Genomic DNA, 23,014 nt, shown 5'->3' with positions numbered 1-23,014 from the left:
AGGTCATTATGCTAGGCGTGTTGTCTGAAGTACCGATGTGGCCAACAACAGTGGAAAACTAAAAGTGGTCGATGTCATGGACATGGATCAATTTGTGACATTTTAAGATAGTAGTTCAGTTACAATTAATCAAAACCATTCATTTTGTGAACATTATCTGACTTGACCCATTTTGAGGGCTTTCTTTAACCACCTCTCCGTAGCTGATGTGTCAGACAGCCGAAGGACACCAAATCACAAGCAGGTGCTTGGATTCTGCAAATACAGTGCTGTCAGAAAAACTTCATCTCGGAGGCCAAAGCAAAATTAAAAGCCTCTTGTTGTTTCCTTTAGCATGTGTTTATGCACCTGGTTGCCAAGAATTTCCTTATTACCATCTCTTCACACACCAGAGCTTGTTCAGAGCTAGAAAACCGCACATATTTGCATAAAATGTCACGTGGGATGTGAACTTAAGTTCAATAGCTCATAACTTCCTCAGCAGTTTATGTACATGGTGTCATACATGTATACCGTAAGAAGTTGAATGGTGGTATATGCACAAACTCTACACTACAAATGAAAATATATTTGCAAATGGAATTTATTCCTGTGATGGCAAAGCTGAATTTTCAACAACCATTACTCCAGTCTTCAGTGTCACATGATCGTGCTGATTTGGTGCTTAAAAACATTTATTATTAGTAGTATTATTATTATCATTATCAATATTGAAAAAAAGTTCTGCTATTAATACTTTGGGGAACCTTTTTCAATATTCTTTGATAAATCGAAAGTTTTTATTGAATTTCCCCCCACTTTTGATCAATTTACTGAATAAGATAATTGTTTTCTAAAAAGTATTACAAAAATCTTTGATTTATTAATGTGCATGTGTGTAGCATTTTTTAAAGAACATAAGAATGGAAGCAATGAATTTAGGCAAACGTGGAGTGTCAGGCTGTAACCATTTACTGTAAATCTTAATGTACATAATATTTTTACAAAACATCATTCAATAAATCTGAATTGGCACAGAAACGGATGATAAGAACCACTGAAAGGATACAAAATGACTAATACATTTGTCTTTATGAAAATAAACACAAAACATTACAGTTTAAACCGTGTCGAATAGCACTTCAAAAATATTTTTAGTTTCAAGCTACATTTGAAGTCTACCAGCATTCTGTCTACAAAACATTATGAATTCATATCAATGCACGTTTATGCCAATTAAAATACAATACAGATCCAATATCCAAAGGCACAAGATACGACTAAAACTATAGGCTTTAAAAAAAGAATATAGAGGGTACCAGTAAGACATGGTCACAAAAGCGAACACTACAAGGCTCAAGTCAAATAACTACTTACACTCACATTGATATTACAAATGTACAAATTGACACTTTATAAGGTAACCGTCATCGATACAGAATCTGAAAAAAAGAAGCATTATGACTACTGAAATATCAACATTTTCTTTCTGCTCAAACAATTGAACACCAAAGATTGAATATTGTATACAAAATGGTAGTTGCACATATCTGAAACAACATCCAACAAACGAATCAACCCATGCTATATTGATTTTTTTTCCCCCATATTTCTTTTTGCACGGAAAACATGCAAGTAGCACAAAGAGCAATCTGGGACAGACAGCCAATATTGTCTTATGGATAAATGCGTCACTACAAACTCTCAGACCATGAAGTAATTGAGTTCGAGCAACAGCCCGCGGTTGCAAAAATGGAGAGTGAGATAAGCGGGAGACCGTCTAGAGGGAAATGACGTCAGAGAATGATATTGCAACCTAGCTTTTTTTCGCTGTTTGTACACTAACAATTCATATGAACTGTTTATCGAAGCTTTAGCTTATTCCCTCGACTAACCCTCCTCCTGTAGTTTATTATCTTCAGTCATTCAGCTCATTGTCCACTGCAGTATAAAATGTTGTTATTCACATGATTTCATTTTGGAACATGTGACTCATCCAAAACAATATTGCACAAAGCCTATTAAAATGTTTGTTCCCTACAAATTCATGTTGGAATGGAGCAGCTACGAGACTGATTGCCAGGTGCAATATCACATGGAGGAAGCGGATTTGTACGCAAGATACACGATCATTACAATCACCAAACAAAACAAATGCTACATATTCCAAAGTTGCAATCAAGTTACATCTTCAATCAAGGCTCATGCCATAGTCACAACATGTTCATAAACTTTGTTTGGGAGACTGTTAGGCACATACAACTATGGCATCAAGTTATGGAGAAAAATTCCATAGTATAAATCCAACAGCAATAAAATGGTAAAGGCTATGGAAATATCACCTTCCACTCTATTAACTCGTGACCCATTTCTTCCACATGTCACAATCAAAAGAACAATGTCAAACCAGAAGAATTCACGTACAGCTCTTTAGATCGAATTGACGAGTGGTTCGGAGAGCTGGGCAAGAGGCACAGTTTACAAAATTTAGCAGCATTAGACATACAGCAGAAAAGAGGGCTAGAAAAACAGGGCTACTCTTCACATATACACTCATTAGATTAGTCACCATCCACGCAAATTAACAACTTTTCATGGTTGTTTCGTGCCAGTCAGGTTCAGTGTTTTATTTCCACTCTGAACACACATGGAAGTAGTAACAGTCTTTCACATTTTTAGGAACGGTCCTCAGGGGGTCAAAGCTTCCCAGGTTTGTTTACAGTCAGAAGGGGCAGTTTGCTAAAGTTAAGGCGCAGAGATGAAATAGGAAAAAAGGAAGTCAAACAATAAAAAGAGATCAGTCATAGTTGAACGTAAATGCAAAAAACAACAACACATGTATATGATTAGGATTCTTTTCGACAGACTGCCAAGAGGTGGTTAAAAAAATCTATAATAAAAAAATATCTAAATTGAAAAAATGTTCCATGGAACAAATTCATTCTAGTCACAGATATTAACTGATATTTAAATAAACATTTGTTTGTTTTTTAATTTAGAACTGTGATGTTCTTTCAGAAAGATTTGCATGTAAATCCAAATCAAATGTGACTGTTTACTATTGTCTTGTCAGAGCTGCTTTACAGCAGAATTGGATTCTGTTTCAATCATTATTTTCCTGTTTATCACTGTAAAACTACTTTAAAACAATCTGTATTGTATGAAGCGCTATATAAATAAAGGTGACTTAACCTCAACAAATCAGAATGAACTAATATCAAAAGGCATTATACTTTTTTGATAAAGGAACACATCCGATTTGTAAGCTGTTAAAACTTAAGACATCATCAACAACAGAAGTATTGAGTGTGCAACAGGACTGGTATTATACATGTTTACATGTAGACAAATGTTTCACTCAATTGTAATTGATACAAGTCTTTTCTTCTTTCTCCCCCCTCTCTCCTTCTCTTCCTCATCTTCCTCTGGGTCTTGTAGAGAGGTAACAGCAGGAGTGGACTTCGGATGGTCCCCTGGTACGTCCTCCCCTCCGTGCCCTGATCTGGGGTTCGGGGTTTGGGAAGGAGGGGCAGAAGTGTGGTTGTCATAGTTCATGGTAGAGGAAACTTGAGAGATAACTGGTGTTTGGACTGAGGAAGAGGAGGAAGAAGCTTCAAAGGTCTGCTCACTCATCTCAAAGTGTCCCAGCCCCTCTTCCTCTTGCATGTGACTCAGGTAGTCTGGGAGGAGGAACTCACTAGGGCAACAAAAGGGAGAGAAGCGCCATTGTTCAGAAAATCATCTCTGCCATCAATACTAACTCAACAATGATCTTTAGAATCATCTTTCACAATCTTAGTACCTAAAACACAAAAACTAGTTATTAAAATGTCGCTATTGCTTTTAATTTCCTCTGTGAAGCCACAATCAGAGGATGTCAAACCACTCAGGCGCAAGTTCAAAAAGTTCTTTGTCAAAAAGAAAAAAAGCAAGTTCTTATGATTAACCCAAGATTGTGTTCCAAGTTTGGTGTATGAGTATAACAATTTTTTTTCTTTTTTTTCACGAACAGCCAGTCCTAGCATGTGCAAGTCTAGCAATAAACTTTGGCAAAATGTCCTCTGGCAAACACTCCAGCTATCTAAACGAAAAGTCAAAATTGAAGCTTCAAAACAAAGATTGTGGCTTGGCAGAAAAAGGGTTATAGCAAGTAAATCACAATTCAAACACTGATAGCTTAATCCATGAATAGGATTTAGATAGTAATGACATCATTTCCTATTTCTTCACAGCAAGTCGTTGCAGTCTCGACATTGATTTCCGAATTTAAAGTCCTTAGCACAAACTTTAAAGCAAAATGCATTCAAAATTATTTATAAAAAATGTCATGCTATATATCTGATTAACCCAGTTAGCACTTTCCAAATTGTACTTGTTTGTTCATCTTAAAATGACACTTAAAGATTAAGTCCATCAAAGATCTTTACAAAGTATGGCTGCAATGCTGACTGTTTTTTTGTAATCACAATAAATAAAAAATACACTTCATGACCGCTCCCTCTCTTAATAAACACATGGCAGAGCCAAACTATTGCCTAAGCACTGTAGCTTTCAAAAACACTGTTTATTTGTGCCTGACAAAGATGAATAGACCACAGAGATCCTAAGAGCGAGAGGGCTTAAATCAAATAAACAGTCGGATGAAATAAGGGAGTCTACATGTAGCAGGAGCTCAATGCATAAAGGCACCTGACTCCCTTTCCTCTGCTTTAATGAAGGGCTACCGTCATGAAGATTACCTCAGAAGAACGCCTCTTACAGTCTGCTCTGCTTACAGCTCAAAAAAAGAGACAGTGATTCCACTAAGCTTTTTTTGAGAACTTGACTTTAAAAAAGCCTAGTCGGCTGACATAGGATAGATTTCCCTGCCTGCTCCAAATGTTTACATCTCAGTGCTTCTTTTCCTAAATCACTTTCCAACTCTCACTACTTCCAAAATGGAATCAAAGCAATGATTATTTCATTTAGAAAATACTTGTTTTCAAACAGGAAAGTCACTTGGTTTTCTCTAGAGAACACATCTAAGAGGAATACACGTGCAATCTTAAGAAGAGAATACAAGAAAAGCTGAAGGGTGTGCCCATGTGTTAAAGCTATACAGAAACAAACATTTTACTCTGCATAATACTGATCAGGACAGTCAATAGAGGAGATTTCAGTGATCTCCTGAAAGCTCTATTCAGTAATTAACGTTCTTCCAAATAAAACACAATAGAACTGGGCGTTAGCCTGGACCGGGGTAAACCTGTTAAAACTCAGCTGGAAAGACATTTCATCTGATAGAAACATTTTGTCAGTCAAAACCTCAACGAGAAAAACCAAAACGATTCATCGTCTGCTGTTATTAAAAATACACACTATTTCATCTGTAATACTTTATAATAAGGTGCATTTACTTAACATTAGTTTATTGCATTGCATATACATATGCATTGAGTGTCATGAAATAAGTAAAAAATATTAGAGTTTATTTATCTAGGTTATTGTTAATTTATAAATATGCTATTGGCCAGTGTTAATGTATGCTCATAATACATAAACTAATGTCCATTTATGTAACTTGAAGTGTACAGATCAAAATATATAATTTAACATTAGTTTATGTATTATGAACACACATTTATACTGTTCAAAATGTTTAAATATATATTAAATATATAATATTTATATATTTCTATATATATGCTTCTTCCTCAACAAATGAATAATTTGCAGCACGGATGGATTAAACTGATTAAAATGTTTTATGTTACAAAAAATAAATCATTTTAATTCATCTTTTTGACCAACTTATTACGCTTTCCACAAAATATATTGAGCAGCATAACTGTTTTCAACACTGATAATACCGTAATAAGAAAGTAATAATTCTAGAGCACAAAATCAGCATTAGAATGATTTCTGAAGGATCATGGGACACTCAAAACTGAAAATTCAGTTTTGCCAAGGATGCATTTTATTTTAAAATATTTTCATATAGAAAACCGCAATGTTAAATTGTACAGTTCTTCACAATATTACTGTTTTTACCATATTTAATCAAATAAATGCAGCCTTGATGAGCACAAGAGGCTCCTTTTAAATTAATTTAAAAAAAGAATTAATAAATGCTATAAAAGTAATGATCTTTGTTCATTCATGACACCTAGTGCACAACTAATGTCAATGAATCGAACCTTATTGTAAAGTGTTCCGAATACACATTGTTCAATACAGTTAAATAATTTCTCCCCCCAATTCAAAAACGCATCTGCTACCTCAACATGAGATGAACGGCCGACCGTACAAAACTAAATTTGTACTTCTACATATTTTCTTAGAATGTTCAGCTCCTCCTCACCTGGTCTGGAAGTAGTTTGCTAGTTCTGACGCCTCATGGTTGAGACTCCTCAGGTGTACGATTAAATTGCCGGAGTTGGTAAACATGGCGCCGCACGTTTTGCACTCGTAAATCCGAGGCTTGCGGATGATGTGGCGAGACACCCTCATGTGGTGCTTATATTCACCGAAGGAAGTGAAAGTGGCGCTACAGATCTGGCACCGGAAACAGCGTTTACCTTCGTGCTTCAGCCGGTGCATCTTCAGGGAGTAAGCCCGCGTAAACTTTTTCCCGCAGCGGTCACACTGGAATGGCTTAATACCTGTAGAGGAAAGCCATGAAAGATTACTATCTACCATATCCATACCAAAAAACAGGAGATAATTAGCAAATAAAGATGATAATGACGTTCGTTGAGGCTGAAAGGAACCTGCCTGTCTTGAATATTTGTTGTGTGATAACTGCTAAATAAAATAAAAGACTAGATACTTTGTTTTACTCATGCAAACAAGTCAGGATGTTTATTGTGAAGATTCCCTCCAGAAATGTATCACATTAGGCATGTTGGTCACATAACCCACAACTTAAACCAATTGCATATACTCACTTTCACCAGTCCATAACTAATAGCTGTGATGAGTTCTGCTTGGACAATCAATAGCAAACAAAACGCTGCCTCTGTATAAACTAACAAGTCGATTAGGGTGAATCATGCTGTACTCTTCTGCAAACAAGACATTTATGTAATACATAGCCCAACATTAAGTCTTTCCAGGATCTTGTCTGAAAGCTTTACTCAGCTTTCCTAAAACATTTTAACAATTAAAGCTTAAGTACATTAATCATTAGAAAAATGGGCCAATTTCTAAATGAATAATTACATGATCCAAAACATCAATTAAAAGGTGCTGTGTCTAATCATGACCATAAAACTGCAGTTTTCCCGGAACATATGATAGCATCACTAAACGTTGACGTATATAGCTATGTTGAGACCATTCAGTTGATCAGTGATATTCTCTCTTACCAACGGCATCGTTGCCTCTTTAGTACATTGATTTCTGTGACTGATCGTTGCTTGTCTCCTGCTATCCTGATTATAGGGGTGTGATGAGACTCTAATCTCACGAGACGAGACACGAGACGAGATTTTTACATAGTATTTTTAAAGAAATCATTATTGATGAAATGCATGACTAGAAAAAGTTTGCAGGTGCATTTGAAGTGCTTCATCAACTCATCAACTTTTAATGAATGTCATTTCATTTCTACTTTATTTATGAATTATCATACAGTAAAAGACAAGCACTGTAAAGGTTTTGGCAAAAACTCAAGTGACTGACTTCTCTCCTGTTTGATTGTCTCTTCAGACCTTAAAAATACACATGAGCTTTTTTTTGACCTCCTAACTGAACTCCTTCCCACAAATTAATCATAGATATTAAGTGCAAACAATAACCATAACCATAATTCTAAACTCACTTCACCCTCACAATCCGTAAGAAATGAGGCGAGACAGCTTTTCAACTCGACGAGAAATCTCGTCACACCCCTACCTGATTAGTATTTGAAGAATAGTCCAGGGGTGCAGTTCCATTTTGGATTTTTAAAAAAAACCCAAAACACCATCACCATCAGCATTAGCTTGACTGACTTTTTGATATTTTGGCAATATTCATTTGTTTTTAACAGAATTTGTCAGGTATTCACACTCTCTCCAAACTTTCCGCTGGCGCATGCTGTCTCACACACGCACACAATATCACCATGCAATGCACTAAATGTTGGATTGTTTGAAAACAAAGAATAAAAATCTGACATTTTCTGGAACAAGATCGGGCAGGACATGGCTCAAATTAAGCACTGGATGAAGCATCAGGAATATAAAGTGATGTGTGACAAAAATAACCTCTGCATTCACAATTTCACATGCACTGTCCTGTAATAGCCGAGGCTCTCTCACCAGAGTGGATGAGCATGTGCTGCTTGAGATTCTGTATTCGAGTAAAGCGGACGCCACATGTAGGGCACTGGAAGGGCCGTTCAGGGCCATTGAGTCCAGGGCGGGTGGAAGGACTGATGTACAGGTGGTATGGGTACTGGACATTCTCCAGCCTGGAGACAGAGCAACAAGAAAAAAAGAAGAGAGACAAATTAGACGAGCCATTTGCACATTGACTTTTTGTAGTCCCTAATGATGAGACATAGCATTTTTCTATAAAAATCTGACTTTTATAAGTCCTAAATGTCTGCATCATATAATCATTCCTACACTGAATGAAATTGGCTACATAAGGTAACATGTCTCTCCATCATCCCAAAAGTTTGAGATCAGTAAGAATGTGTTTATTTGATTTAGTAAGAATATTGCAAAATAAATTCAAAATAAATATTTTGAACTTTGCACTCATCAAACAATCCTTAAAAAAAGATTATTTTTTCTTGAAAAAAACCCAATTATTTTTAACTGTGATAATAATAATTGTTTTGAACACCAAATCATCATATTAGAATGATTTCAAAATGATCATATGACACTGAAGACTGCAGTAATGCTACTGAGAATTCCCTATTTTTTCCTTTTCTTTACATCACAGGAATAAATTACATTTGAAAATATATTAAAATGAAAAACATTTATTTTAAATTGGGATACTATTTTATAATGTATTTTTTTAAACTGTATTTATAATTAAATAAATGACAGCCTTGTTGGTGAACATACAAGACTTCTTTCAAAAACATTCAAAATGTGTACAGACCCCAATCTTTTGATAATCTATAGATATTTGATAATCAAAGATTTTTGGTAATCTACCTGTTATATATCACGGGTGTCCTGTTTGTCTTCACAAGACCTACATTTTAAAATCTGTTAAAGGGGTCATGAAATGTATTTTCACATTTTTATATTTTTTCTATTTATTACCAAAAACATTCAATCATTTGTAAATCTAATTCATCTTCATATTCACTTTCACACTGTTACAAGAGATGGTTACCTCTTTTTTTAAGCTCAAGATAGCCAGTGCCGTAATAGAGCTGAATATGTTTAAGCCGGAGATAGAAAGAACATCAACCAAGGCAACTAAAAAGATTGCAATAGTCTTTTACAGCATGCTAACTGTAAAATGCTTATTTTATAGAGTAGCCTCTTATATGTGTGAATATAAAGAACATTTTGATTTTCCATTTCATGACCCCTTGAAAGGAATACATACAAATTTGGGTGGAAATAAAAAGAAAGTGTCACACTGTGAATTTAGTATTTTGTATTCACAATACTGCTACACAATTTCCTTTGTCTACATATTCACAGAGATCACCCCACAAAGGTTTAAGGCTAACATATAACACATTTAGTCAGGCATATCAAGGTGTCATATAAAAGCCTACTCTTGAGATGGACAGCAGTGGGTTTTTTTCCCTCTCCCATTTGTTTTGCATCATACCATTTCCCTACTCTTCCAGTATTCCAAAAGGCAAATTCATGTCCAAGAAGTTTCCAGAAAGCCTGCCAACTAGCTTCTCTGGCCCCTTGGCAAGAAATCTTCATCCTAATAGCCACTACAATATCACAAAAGGCTCTACTGCTTATAAATAAATATACATGAGGAAAGACGATGATGAGAAGTCAAAAAAGTTATGTCCCTCCTCAGAGGGGCCCTTTAGTTCAATCATAAAAGTGAGACGCCATAAAAGTATACTCTGTTAAAACAACACAGACACTCAAAGGGTCTTACCTCTCATCCTCCTCCATGTGACCAGTAGTGTTAGGAGTGCCCTGCATAGACTGGAGACCCTCCGTCACCCCCTCATCCATGGAGCCTGAAGAGAGAGCAGAATGTGGTTTTTGAACCCCTTCTCCAGTAAAGTGGTCTTAATATTTTGTTGTTTATTTTAAACAGATACTGCCTAAGTAGTTCTCAAAAGTGCACACAATAATCAATGCAATCATTAAGAAAAACAATTATGCACGTTCATATGCAAGACAGTGTACAGTGTTCTTGCTCAATAAAAATATAATTTCTTTAAAAAGGGGGGCTCCAAAACTATTTCATGCATTTTGACATGTATTTCAAAATGCATGAAGTAGTATTTCCGTGCCAAATACACTACTTAAAGGGGTACTTCAGCACTGGGAAGATGAATCTGTATTTAAACTTGGTCATTAATAAATAAATAATTTTTGGATTTGGTGCTTTCTATACTGAGATGAGACAGAAAATGTATTTTTGTCTCATGGGGATGAAAGACAACAATTCCCAGAATGCTTCGCTACTGAATCACTGTGACTGGATCACTTTCCCCACCGGGTTCTTTTTCACAAAATCAGTTCAGTTAGAGAACAGACACTACAATTAAAAACTCATGCGTTTGGAAGCTTAACTTTTAATAGGTATTAATTTGAGAAGTTGAAACAGACGCGCCCGTTTACATAAATGCCTGCAGCTGCGAGCTGAGCTGTGAGAGCTGCGATCTCCCATCCCCTATGCACGGGTTGAAAACATGTGGAAATAGCTCCCTCTGCTGGATGTATTCTTTAGCCACTAGCCAAAAAATGCTCAGATGACGCAAATTGTCGATATTTCGGATATTGACAATTGATCGGAGTAATTTTTCCAGAAATAAAATGCATAAATCTCTGGGGGGGCGGAAAGCACAATCATTCGAATATACTCCAGGGTTTCTAGTGATAGAAAGCCACATGCTAATAGAGAGAGAGAGAGAGAGAGAGAGAGAGAGAGAGAGAGAGAGAGAGAGAGAGAGAGAGAGAGAGAGAGAGAGAGAGAGAGAGAGAGAGAGAGAGAGAGAGAGAGAGAGAGAGAGAGAGAGAGAGAGAGGTTAGTGTTGTTTATTGGTGTTGGTAGCAGTTTTTTGGCAGCTAATCTTCCTGGGGTCCTCTTTTAAAATTATTCACAACATAAAATCACACAAAACAATATTCAACAGGAATAAATTACAATCAAAATAATTCAAACATTGCATTTACAAGAGAGAAGAGAAAAAAATGACAATTTACAGCTGGCACTAGATCATTTGCAGTAATTCCTGGGTTACTGTCCTCTTAAATAGGCTAAGTACAAGACATAATTATAAACGGTCTACTTTTATTTGTGTACACTCAAAATAACAACAAAGGCTGTGGATTCAGGGAACGGAGCACCCAACCACCCAAACAGTCTTTATTTCAAACATGCATTTTATTTATTAAAAGCAAAGTTTTTAATTTCAAAAGCATTTCTGAATTCAGTTAAAGGTAGGATAGGTAGGAATTGGTTAAAAAACTTTTTTTTCCAAATTTGTTCAAGCTTTCTTTATATATCAATACATAATTACAATGTAAGTACTCTGAAAAATTAAGTATAAAAAATTAGTGTCTGTAGACCTCTCACTACTGTTTTAAAGACAGCTCATTATTTCCATTAAAAGCATATTGCGTATTAATCATCTCTACTAATGGCTAAGTGTATAACATTGTAACTTTATGCTAAGTAAGTAATTATGTTAGCTATATTAGGCAGCTTCATGTGCTCATGATACATGCTTCATGAATTTTTTTTAATCAAAATGAAAGATTACCTGTCCAGCAGAAATACAGCCAGCAATGAGTCGTTTTTCAGGTCCCTCAGTTCTCACCATCGTTGAAAAGTCACACAGATATTTACTCACGTTTGATTTCTTTGTTTATCCAAAGACTTTCTGTGCATTGCCTTAACTCGTACTGTCTTCCTTTTATGCATTGTTTGCCTTCGCTGACTGTAAAGCCCTGCACTGTGAATTTTGAATGCTCTTTCTCTGACATTATTTTGCCTAGGTTTCTTGCCTCTTGAACTTTCCTTAAATCAAACGAGCGTGCGCATGTCGGCAGATCCTGTAGTGAAAGCGGTGGTCGCCATGGTAGCGAGAGAGAGACATTAGCCCAAGCCAATCATTTGTTTCGTCCCGAACGAAAATAATGAGCGGTGTTTATTGCAGATTAAAAAGTCTAGAGTCACTCGATTTTTATACTCTCCTCTTCAGAGTACTTACATTTTAATTATGTATTGACATTTAAAGAAATTTTAAACAAATTTGGACAAAAGTGTTTTAGATCAGTCCTACCTATCCCACCTTTAAAATAACGAAATGTAAAAAAAGATGTTGCCCCCATGCAAAATTTAATTAATGCTTGAATAACACACCTATGTCTCCTTTCCATTAAAAATAATGGCTAGTGCGGTCACTGGGATACGTGGCATAATTTTTGGAATGACTTAGGCTAAAAAAATACAACCATACTGATAAAGCAAACAATAATAATGCGCAGCTTGTCTAAGATTATTTAAGAGAGAAAAAATATCTGTTGTAAACCACAGCTCACTTCAACATGACTGTGTTCTTGCTCCTCTTCACCTAGCAGTAAACGGCTCGAATATCTCTGCTGCCGCCATGTTTCCAGCACCTGACCCAGCCTTGATTTGGTGCTTGACAGGGCGGGGTAGAGACTTGATCGGCTTGGATTGCATTTTCAATTCCACATTGAATTTTGCTACATTCATTGCAGGATATAGCCTGACGTGGTCATACTCAATTCTAGTCAGAATACGAGTCTGAAACCGCTCCACTGGGCTGTGATTATGGGGCGTGTTTCAACCGAACCAGGAAAGACATCAATTGGATAGACCAACAACCAATCAGAGCAACGAAGCAACGCATCGTCAAATGTCAACAAAGTTCAACTGAACTGTGTTGCCAAGTCCCCTTTTTCCCCCGCAAGTTGTTTTCTATGTCCGCGGGTTGAAGCGACTATTATGTGATATATAGACCCATAAGTGCGAATTTAACAGGCAACCTTGCCAAAATAACACACATTTTACCCCCCAAACGCCATTTCCCCCCCGGAGAACCCCCCGAGAAGCTATTGTTTAGGGCTAGTAGTTGGCAGGTATTGTTGTAAAAAACTTGGCAACCCTGTCTGCACGCGCGCTGAAATCAGGCTGGAATACACAATCTTTGCCGGTGTTGTAAAAAAATAAAAAAATCTAATGATACACAGAGTACTTACCCAACATGATCATCATTTCTGAGAGAAATTGTGAAGGTGAATGCATATACAAACAAGCTCTCCGTTAAGGTTTCCAAAAAATATAATCCAAGCCCCTTTGATGACGTGCATGATTATGTTACTGTTGATCATCTGTCCATCATTGTCTAAAGCCCGCCCTGATGATTTCACTGGTCCGAACAGTTTCTGTTCGGGGATAATCACTCCTCTATGGAGCAAGGCCAGACCGAACTGCCCGACCTAAAAATGTTGTGGGCGGGGCTAAGTTCGGCTGGCATCCAGGCTATGCAGGATATATAATCAAAATGTAATCGCAAGTATCTTAAATGGGAGTTTAAATGCAATTTAGAAAAAATAACATTTAAATGATCATTTTGCTACAATTTTTGCTTGAACATGTTAAAAACATCTAATTATTTCTGTAATACATTTTAATTTTGTAACTTATATAAAGTATTATACAATTTATGTTTAAATTATATGTTAAAACTAGTTGAGGAAATAGCAAATGTAAATTATATTATTCAATTTGAATTACCATTTTGCTCCAAATGTTGCACACATGGTATGGAAAATGTAAACTTAAATACTGAATTGCATTGCAAATTTTATATCGCTACACTTCAGCTTCCATAAATAGGGGTGAGCACGAATATATTCGATCTGTAATTAATATTCGAAAAATAAAAATAATATTGAAATTTTACTATATTGCTTCGCTGACCGTAAATGCAGTGAATCCATTATAAATCCCTCTAAATCTCGCAGTTATAACTGAATCCACTGGGTGGTGCTGTGGAGCATGTTAATAACTCGACTGGATTTGATCACTAATTTCGTCTGCCTCGTCATGTTTGGAATTACTTAGATAAAAATGATCTTACAAAATGGAGTTACTTTTAATAAAATGAATTAATGAAAGGGAGTAAAAAAAAAATAAAAAAAAAATAAAATCCCATCCAAACACCAGTCGAATGAGGACAGCTGTCCATCACTGCATTCACGAGTGCAGAAGAGCACAGATGTTCACTGAGTGAGAGCGCAATAACGTACATGATAACAAAATGCATTTCATGCAAATCATGATTGAGACAAATGCTTCCTTTAAGTTTTGTTGAGGTTTCAGAACAGAAAAAGTGCTGTTAGAAACTGAACTTAACACTGTTATCTTTGTGAATGTGGGGCTTGTAGTTGCCAACTAACGGTACTTCAGCGAGCATTTGATTCAATGAGTGAGGCCGTGCCGTGAATCACAGAATGTGACGTTGGAATCAGAGCGTAAACCTTCTTGTGGAGGGAATATCTATATCTTACCCAGATACAGCAAATCTGTTTTATGATTGGGTGTTTGGTATCTATATATTTTTTTTATTAGATTAACTGGTGTGTGGCCGGGCCGTCAGAACTCTATGGGGAACTCGCTCGATTCCTCTAATAGCGCGCAACTTAGTGTGTGTTACCCCTGCGATTTCTCTGCGTGAGAAATACAAGGTGTGGCGTGTGAACGGGTTGAAATGCGTGTCTCTCACGCCCAATGCGTGAGACTTGAGAGCTCTGCATCAACCAGAGCGAGAGCAAGAGTGCACTCATCAATGAGCTTTGTTTGTGTTACGGAAGCCGTCAGCAATGCTGTCATTTTGTTTTTAGACCACTAAATCAACACTGTAACTAAAAAAGTGTGTTTTTGGTTGTGAGGGAAAGATAATCTTGTTCAGCTTTGCAAATAACCCAGTGTTAAGGTAACAGTGGATGCAGTTTGTTTTACCAGAGCAGCAAAAGAGTTCTGTAAGTGTGTTTTGTTGTTCCAGGTCACGTGTCAAAACCGTTCGCAGTGAGTGAAACTGATTCAAACATTTGTCTTTTGTTGGCATTCGGCGCATAATAACGTATAGTGAATCGAAAGTTACCCAGGGATGTTGTAAATGGACTGCATTTATATAGTTATATTTTTATATGCATTTATATGTTTTCTAAAAGAATCAGCACAGCGTATCTGTCTTTTATAAATATGATAAAAATAAAGACTCTTCAGAGATATAAAGGATGCAATACTACTCTATAGGTACTCAAGATTAAAGGGTAACTAAACCCCTGTTCACAGCCTAACTCCGCCCTCTGGCAATATTTGAAAAATGCTGCAAAAGTGGGCAGAGCCCAGCGGAGGCAGAGGGGACGAGGCGAGGGCGGGGCTGAGCGAGGGGGGCGTGCACCTGAGACCCGAGTGACAACTTGTTTGACAGTTGTCAGACTCGCAAAGATGGATAGTGACTGGAGTGAGGACAGTAGTTTTGCAACAGAGCAGTCATCTAAACTAGAGGACTTTTCTCCACCACCTTCACGTGGACTGGAGGAGGGTGAAATGTCTGTAGACACAGAGTTTGGAGGCTCAAACTGCTTTAACTCCCGATGCGGACGATGCTTTCATTCATTCATTCATTCATGCTAGCGAAGCAGCAGCGCAAAAGAGAATGAGATCACTAACTAATCTATGAACACTGAACAGCCATATAAAAAAGCGCAGGACCAATAAGTTCAAACCTAATAGCCTATTACAACCGATTTCCTCATATTAAATATTCCTCATGCATTAAATAAAAGTTTACAAAGACTACATACGCCAGCAGTCTAGCACGTTACGGATTTGTTGTTTGTTACCACGGCAACCATTTGCGTGTCAGGGTTTGTCTGAAAGCCTCTGAGGTATGAAAATTATCTGTAGACATGACAGGCGGCAAAAATATCAGAAGAAAAGCTAAACATGTACTTACAACTGCATTATATATCTCTATTTTCTTAATTAGGATGTTGAAAGCAAGTGAAGAGAACTTCTAACAATGCTACACTAACAACTATGCTAATTAAAGGGGGGGTGAAACACTCAGTTTCAGTCAGATTCATGTCAATCTTGAGTACCTATAGAGTAGCATTGCATCCTGCATATCCCCGAAAAGTCTTTATTTTTTTAATAATTATATAAGAAAGATGCGCTGTTCCGAGTCTTTCCGAAAAAAGCCGAGCGGGTGGGGGCGTGTCGTGTGAGCGGAGCTAAATAATGACGTGTGCTCGCTGCTGCTATGTTGAGTCGAGTGCGTCGTAAAGCTGTGTCAACAGCGGGAAAAAAACTTTATTCAAAATAAAAATATGGCTTTTAATCAGATACAGCCATACATCTATGATCCGGAATCAGACCCAGAGGCTGCAGTTGAACAGGAGCAGCAGCAAAAACGACTAGAGCAGGATGTCTGTATGTGGTACAAGTTATACACTAACTATATAATATGCTTAGCGGCTTGTGTTATTTACATATTTATACTTGAATTATATCGTCGTATTTTTGTCTTTGAAGGTGTACATGTGGGAAGTGCAGTTGTGCACGTGTGTTTGTGTGTTTACGCGTGGTTTGTGTAGACAGTAAGCGGACTAAAAAAAACACAGACATTTGAAGCAGTCTCACTCACCCTTCTAACGTTGGGACTGCTCCATCATTCAGCATTAGGCGATCGGGAAAATCCGGCGTCGAGCTGGGCCTTGTTTATGAAACAGTCGTCACCGAAATGCAGCGAATAGATATAAACATTCGCGCAACTCAGTTGCTGATCCGGAAAAGCAAATTACATCCACTGTTGCCTTAACGCGGGTTTTTTGGCGATCTGTACAGGACTGTCTTGGTCTGGCAACCAAAAACGCACTTTTTTGGTGACATTGTTATGTGCACATCACCTGTCCAGCAGCCTACGAGCCAGCGCTTTGATGGGCGTAGCCTGTTACTTTCGCTCTCTCCCTCTCTCTCTCACACGCGCTTCCGGTAGAATTGTCCGTAAGGCCCATACAAGGAAATTCCGCCCCCATTAACGTCAAAGGGGACACATGATCTCAAAAAACTTGCCGAAACTTATGACTAACCGGAAGTAGTATTTTTGACAAAGAAATACTCCCATCAAACGTCCACCTTAACTTTTGAAACTTTGTCTATGTTTAGTATGGGATTCCAAGTCTTTAACAGTATAAAAAAGATCAGTATGCATGAAACAGCATTTCACCCCCCCTTTAACTAACTAGGCTACACGAATTAATCTAAATAACTATACAAATGGCTGTGCTAACTAGATGATAATATATGCTATCCTGATAATTTTCTATACTCGCAATTACAACTCCTGACTGGCTACAGAGGTTTTGAACTGAAACAGGATGCTTTTATACCAGGGGCGTGGTGAGCTCGCGCCAGGGGCGTTGTGAGTTCCCGCCAGGGGCGTGGTAGTGAGCCGTCGGAAGTACAAACCTACGTAACGAAGTACCATAACGTCCAATAGGAAAATTCAACTGCAGTAGCCTCCGTTCAACCTTAAGAGGGCAGCACTAAGACGTTTTTACACCATATATTATAGAATTAAAACACTTTATACCCAACTGTCAAAACATTTACTCGACTCAATGAACAATAATAATAAAGCTCCATTCTTACAGATCATTAACTAAAAAAAGTTGTTCTAGGGTTTAGTTACCCTTTAACATGAGCCGAAACTTTGTGTTATGTACCTTTTACATAGAAATCTTACTTAGCTGAACCTTTTGCACAGTAGCGTTTACATTTTTTAAGGTAAAAGCTATTTTTTACAAATACCATTAATTATTAATATTATAATAAAAAATGAAAATAAAGCCATTAAATACATGCTCATCACAGAATAAGTGTAGTCAAAAAATTGCATGAATGTAAGAATTCTTACCAATGGATGAGGACTGTGGGCTGATGAGTAGATCTTCTTGGGCATGTTCATTGCCAGGAACCGTCTGCTGGTCACTCAGAGAACTGTGCGGAGCACTGACCGGCTGAGAAGCCTCCTCATGCACTTCTTCATCACTCAGCCTCTCCACCTTCACCTGCACATCGTCTTCTTCCTCCTCCTCTACCCCTGCTGCACCACCTACACCCAGGCTGCGTGGACCCTCACAGGCGAGGTACTCTACCAGTGCACGTCCACTAGAGTCCTGCCCCGATGCTCCGGATGGTTCCAGGAGACCTTCAGGTAGTTTTGACTTCTCTGGCGTAAACCGCCGGTCCACACCAAAGGGGTATGTCCAGGAGAAGGCCAGAGATGGTTCCAGAGCCTGTGCTGAACTCTCTGGGAATGAGGAAGAGGAGGGAGAGGGATTGGGAACTTGCGGAGAGGTAGAAGATGCTGGTTGCGGGCTCGCAAAGCCTTTGCGCTTGCGCCTAGATTCGCGGCACACAGGGATGGGCCGCTCTGGTACGCTGCACTCGGATGAGGCTGGAGACGGTGAGAGGGCATCTACAGGGGCGAGGGTGCAGCTTGCATGGCCTTCAGGGGGTTCTTGGGGCCTGTGTAAACCTGGGGGCTGGGTGCTACCAGGACCTCCCGCTCCCGAGGATGCAGAGTTCCACAGTATACTGGACTTCATGAACTCAGAGCAAGTGTTGGCTACCGCAAACATCTGCATGTAGCTAGCCGCTGCGAGTACGTCAATTATGTTCTCCGTACTTATGGACAGGGTGGATGTGTAGGCGTATTCCAGAAGAGGAGCAAAACCAGCGACTGTCACATGTTGAAGATCCAGCACATGTTTGTTATCTTCACCTACAAGTATAGTGTCTTCTTCAGCCGGCTTCCCAGTCAACTTTGCTCGAAGGAAGTCACTACAGCAGGCTAGTACTACCTTATGGGCTGAGAACAGCTGACCCTGTACACGAATGGTAACGTCACAGAAGTGGCCCTCACTGCGCAGGGTGTTAAGCTTATCCAAAAGCTCCTGGCTGTGGCTGGGGGAGTTGTGAGTGAAGGTTTTTACACCCATCCTTCACAGTGGGACGCAGAGTCTGGGCTGCCAGGACAGAAAAAGATACATTAGTCCCATAGAATGGCTAACAAAATCAAGTACATTTATATGAAAGTGAAAAGAGGTTTTTAATAAAAGTAAATCATAGTCAAATATTTGAAGTATGGATATAAGTTTGCAGGAATATACATAATTGACTGTCAATAAAGTTAAAAGAATACTCAATCCAACAAAAAACGCTGTCATCACTTACTCTTTTTGTGTATGTGTGGGACAATACTGCAATACAACCAAACCATTTTTGTGACCATCTTCTCTGGAGCAAAAATATTTCATGTTCCAGAGAAATAATGTCATCAAGGTTTTGGAACAACATGATGTGTGACTAAATGATGACAGATGTCTCGCGTTTAGGTGTAACTATCCATATAACAATCAATTAATAGATTAATTGCTCCAAACACCATGCACACATAGCCACAAAATAAAATGTAATATAATTTTAATAATAATATATTTTATATAATTTAAATAAATATGTTAAATACATACTGCATTACAGAATAAATTTGTGCTAAAGATGATTAATATCATTACATTATTATTCTGGCCTTCTTCTATTAAAACCCTCTTGGACCAGTGTTACTTCCAATAAATAAATATAAATGTGGCCAAAAACGGCAAATGATTACTTTATCAAATTGCACTTTTTATAAATTTAGTTCATCAATCTCACTGTCCCTAGCTAGGCATATTCTTCCTGCAGAGCAGCAGAGCTAGATATATAGACAGAAGACAAGGCTTTACACCTTCAGCACTTTTTCAATTCCAGCGATCCTTATGACACAAAGCACAAGCACATACTTAGAATGATTCAGAGCTGAAGAATCCTGATTTTGTAACTTTTCCAAGCCCAAATAAACTCCCTCAAATAACATCTGCCGAAAATTGGTTTAGAATTGCTTGGATCCAGCTGACAGCTAACAGAGTGATGGCAGATATGTCTAAACTATACAGATGTCCAAATAAGTCTGTCTTGGTTTAGAAAGAAAGAGATCATCTTTGGTACTTGACTCACATTGTTAAACATTTACAACTGCAGCATCTAATTAAACAAGGAGATGAAGTATGTTGAGAAACCTCTAAGAAATGCACTTAATTCTTAGAAAGATAATACTTTTGAGTTCTTAGAACAGTAAGTTGCATTCCACAGTGACAGACTTTACAAGATTTTTGGGACAAATTAAAGCGTAGAGCTATAAAATAGCCATAAAACCCTTTAGCCTCTGCACGTTTCTGATTTATTGCTTAAGCAGCAACTGGACGACACGGTTGAAATACTGATAAAAACCCTACCACCACATTTTAAGGTGTCAATGCTCTAAGCCAGGTTTTCTTTTAAAACTGGTCTAGGAACCCCCAAGAGTTATTGGTGGGTCATGAAAAATTTGAAAAAGAACAAAAAAGATTATTTTAACAATGTTAAGGTAAACGTGGTAAATTATAAATTAACAGTACCAGTACAAATTTGAATCCATGAAATCAGTTTATTTTAAAGGTTTATAGGCTGCTACATATGTAACATTGTTCTATAAAAATTGTACAGATCGTATATAATTGTGAAAGAAAGTTATGGAAGTCCCTTTCCTCGCAAAAGCAAAGGCACAAAACACAACATTAAAGAGCTTTTATCTACAAGGAGTTAACATGTATTCGGGTTTATTGGGAGGCCTAATCCTCTAGTTAATGAATAAGAAACACGGAATTATTTATGACATAGTATCTTTTCTTTTTTTTCCTTCTTTTTTTTTTTTTTTACATTTAATTTATATGAGAATTCACAAAATATTTAAATTAACAGTCACGCAGTATAACCTTACAATAAAAACACCTTTAAGAATGGATCATTTGCACTAATATTCTATCTCTGTAACGTTACCCCAGAAGAAAATGTCAAAACACGAGGGTGAATATGAGCCAGTTTTCATTTTGGGTGAAGCCTTCCCAAAACAAATAAACGTCAGTTTCGAAATGTAGAACGTGGATTAAATTATCCGTGGATTGTCCATGTAAAATCTTAGTCATTAAAAAAGGTAGAATACGGGCATAATTCATATAAGTAATGAATGTAGAGAGGACATTGCATGACATTTTGTTTGTGACTGTAAAACACATCCTCGGAGAACGTTAAAGGGGCGTGGCTTCACACACGAGTTGATTTTGTTTGTACTGTATACATTCTATAGCAGTCTGATAATCATTTTAAACCACGCAATAATTCTCAATTCACGCATTTGATGCACACTGAATTCCCGATCCCCTAAAGCTACGTATTTTGACAGGTTGGATGTGGCCTTGTATTGTGCGGAAAGTAAGGTTACAATGTATATATGAAAAAACCCCAAGAGTGAACAATGTGACAACCAGAAACTACCAGAAAATGCACTCAAGATAAGTAGTAACGTGCTTTACCGTTTACAGAGTCAAAAAACAACGTTCAGCTAACCTGCAGCATTCATTGGCTAGCTCGCTAATCTCTGACGATGACTAAAACAGTGTCGTCAGTGTCAACACAACACAGTGCACAAAACATTACTCGAGTTGGATGAATGTCTTTGCAGCTCACCGGTAAAAAAGAAGAATGGACGAATCCGTTGAAATGTTATACAACTATGAGCGCATGAATGTGGTCCAGCAGCGGGCTAACTAGCTGCTAGCATTCAGATACTTGCACAGAAGTACTGTAGCATGTTGAAAGCAGAGTCACATCCCGATAAATCACGAAGTCGAGTGCCCCCCGTTTGTATCAAAAGGCAAAATCATAGAAAAGAAGCCTGTTCAAAATTGCATTATGTATAAAATGCATTGGTATCTCCTCTGACAGGTTTGAGGCTGATGTTTACATACTGTATCCCAGAATGCTTTTCACGGGGCTTGTGCGACTGACCTTTCATTTTTTAGTGCTGACCTCGAAAGCGTTGTGATGACGCATTAACACAAAATAAAAGCATGATTTTCACTTTTGTCGACCATTTGTAGAGTATTTAAGAGTAGTTTCAGACTACAACAGTGTTACTGGTCATAGAAAGCTTTTCGGTCAAGTGTTGTATGTCATTTTACAAAACAACTCAGAGTCAACACAGACTTTTTATTGTTGAAAAAGAATTTGGAAAAAATCCAAGTCCAGGCACTCAATAGGATGCAAAAGTGAAAAAGGTTTATTGGTAGGGCTAAAACATTAAAACACCAATGCGTGTCGGCCCATTGGCCTTCAGACTTTGTATTGTTTTACGTTACTTGTCAAGGTAGCCTACTAGTCTGTTCTTTTTAGAATAAGATTAAATTGAAGCAGAAAACTTACCTTCCTTCCTCAAAACCAACTGAAATAACTAGACAGGACTAACAATCTCTAACACAGATCCTTATATTTTACTATATTTGCATCTCCTCTTAGTTTACATTGGTACTCCGAGGTTTAATATTAGTTCCCACTCTCAGCCTTTTTGTCCATTGCTGAAATGCTCATTGTCTTTATGTGATAATTGAATCTTCAATGTGTTGACATATGGACACCTGACAAATGGATCAAGAACAATTTTATTGTAGACACATATTTAATTGATTTAAATTCATACATCCATTATGTATACGACAGACAGCAGCATCAAGGAAAAAAAAAACATTAGGTGTTAAAGGTAGAAAAAATAAATAGCTTGTAAAAGGAAGCTATAACAATAGCATTTTGCAGACCTTCATTGAAGGGATAGAATGCTTTAGTTTCAAATATGCACCATTCAAAAACTTGCATACGTTGACTCAAATGGAATGCAAATCTTTTCTCTCATTTTTTCTTTATAGGCCCTACTCAG

General features: G+C 37.5%; 1 protein-coding gene across 2 annotated transcripts; it reads right to left on the bottom strand.

Annotated features, from left to right (window-relative positions):
- Positions 1 to 928: 928 nt before the first annotated feature.
- zbtb44 (zinc finger and BTB domain containing 44) lies at positions 929 to 22,093 on the bottom strand. 2 transcript variants are annotated; one of them, XM_067438827.1, is made up of 6 exons: positions 21,772 to 22,092; positions 18,077 to 19,190; positions 10,042 to 10,126; positions 8,262 to 8,413; positions 6,320 to 6,620; positions 929 to 3,676 (listed from the first exon to the last, which is right to left on the bottom strand). In XM_067438827.1, exons 2-6 carry the CDS (start codon positions 19,161 to 19,163, stop codon positions 3,334 to 3,336), a joined length of 1,968 nt encoding a protein of 655 aa, XP_067294928.1. In that variant the 5' UTR covers positions 19,164 to 19,190; positions 21,772 to 22,092; the 3' UTR covers positions 929 to 3,333. The 2 variants fall into 2 exon arrangements, with proteins under 2 accessions (XP_067294928.1, XP_067294929.1); XM_067438828.1 differs by having other exon boundaries at positions 3,504 to 3,676; positions 6,537 to 6,620; positions 21,772 to 22,093.
- Positions 22,094 to 23,014: the final 921 nt, after the last annotated feature.

Source organism: Pseudorasbora parva, chromosome 3, assembly GCF_024679245.1.
Source record: "Pseudorasbora parva isolate DD20220531a chromosome 3, ASM2467924v1, whole genome shotgun sequence".
NCBI classification, from domain to species: Eukaryota; Metazoa; Chordata; class Actinopteri; order Cypriniformes; family Gobionidae; genus Pseudorasbora; species Pseudorasbora parva.
This window is presented reverse-complemented; position numbering and strand designations above follow the sequence as displayed.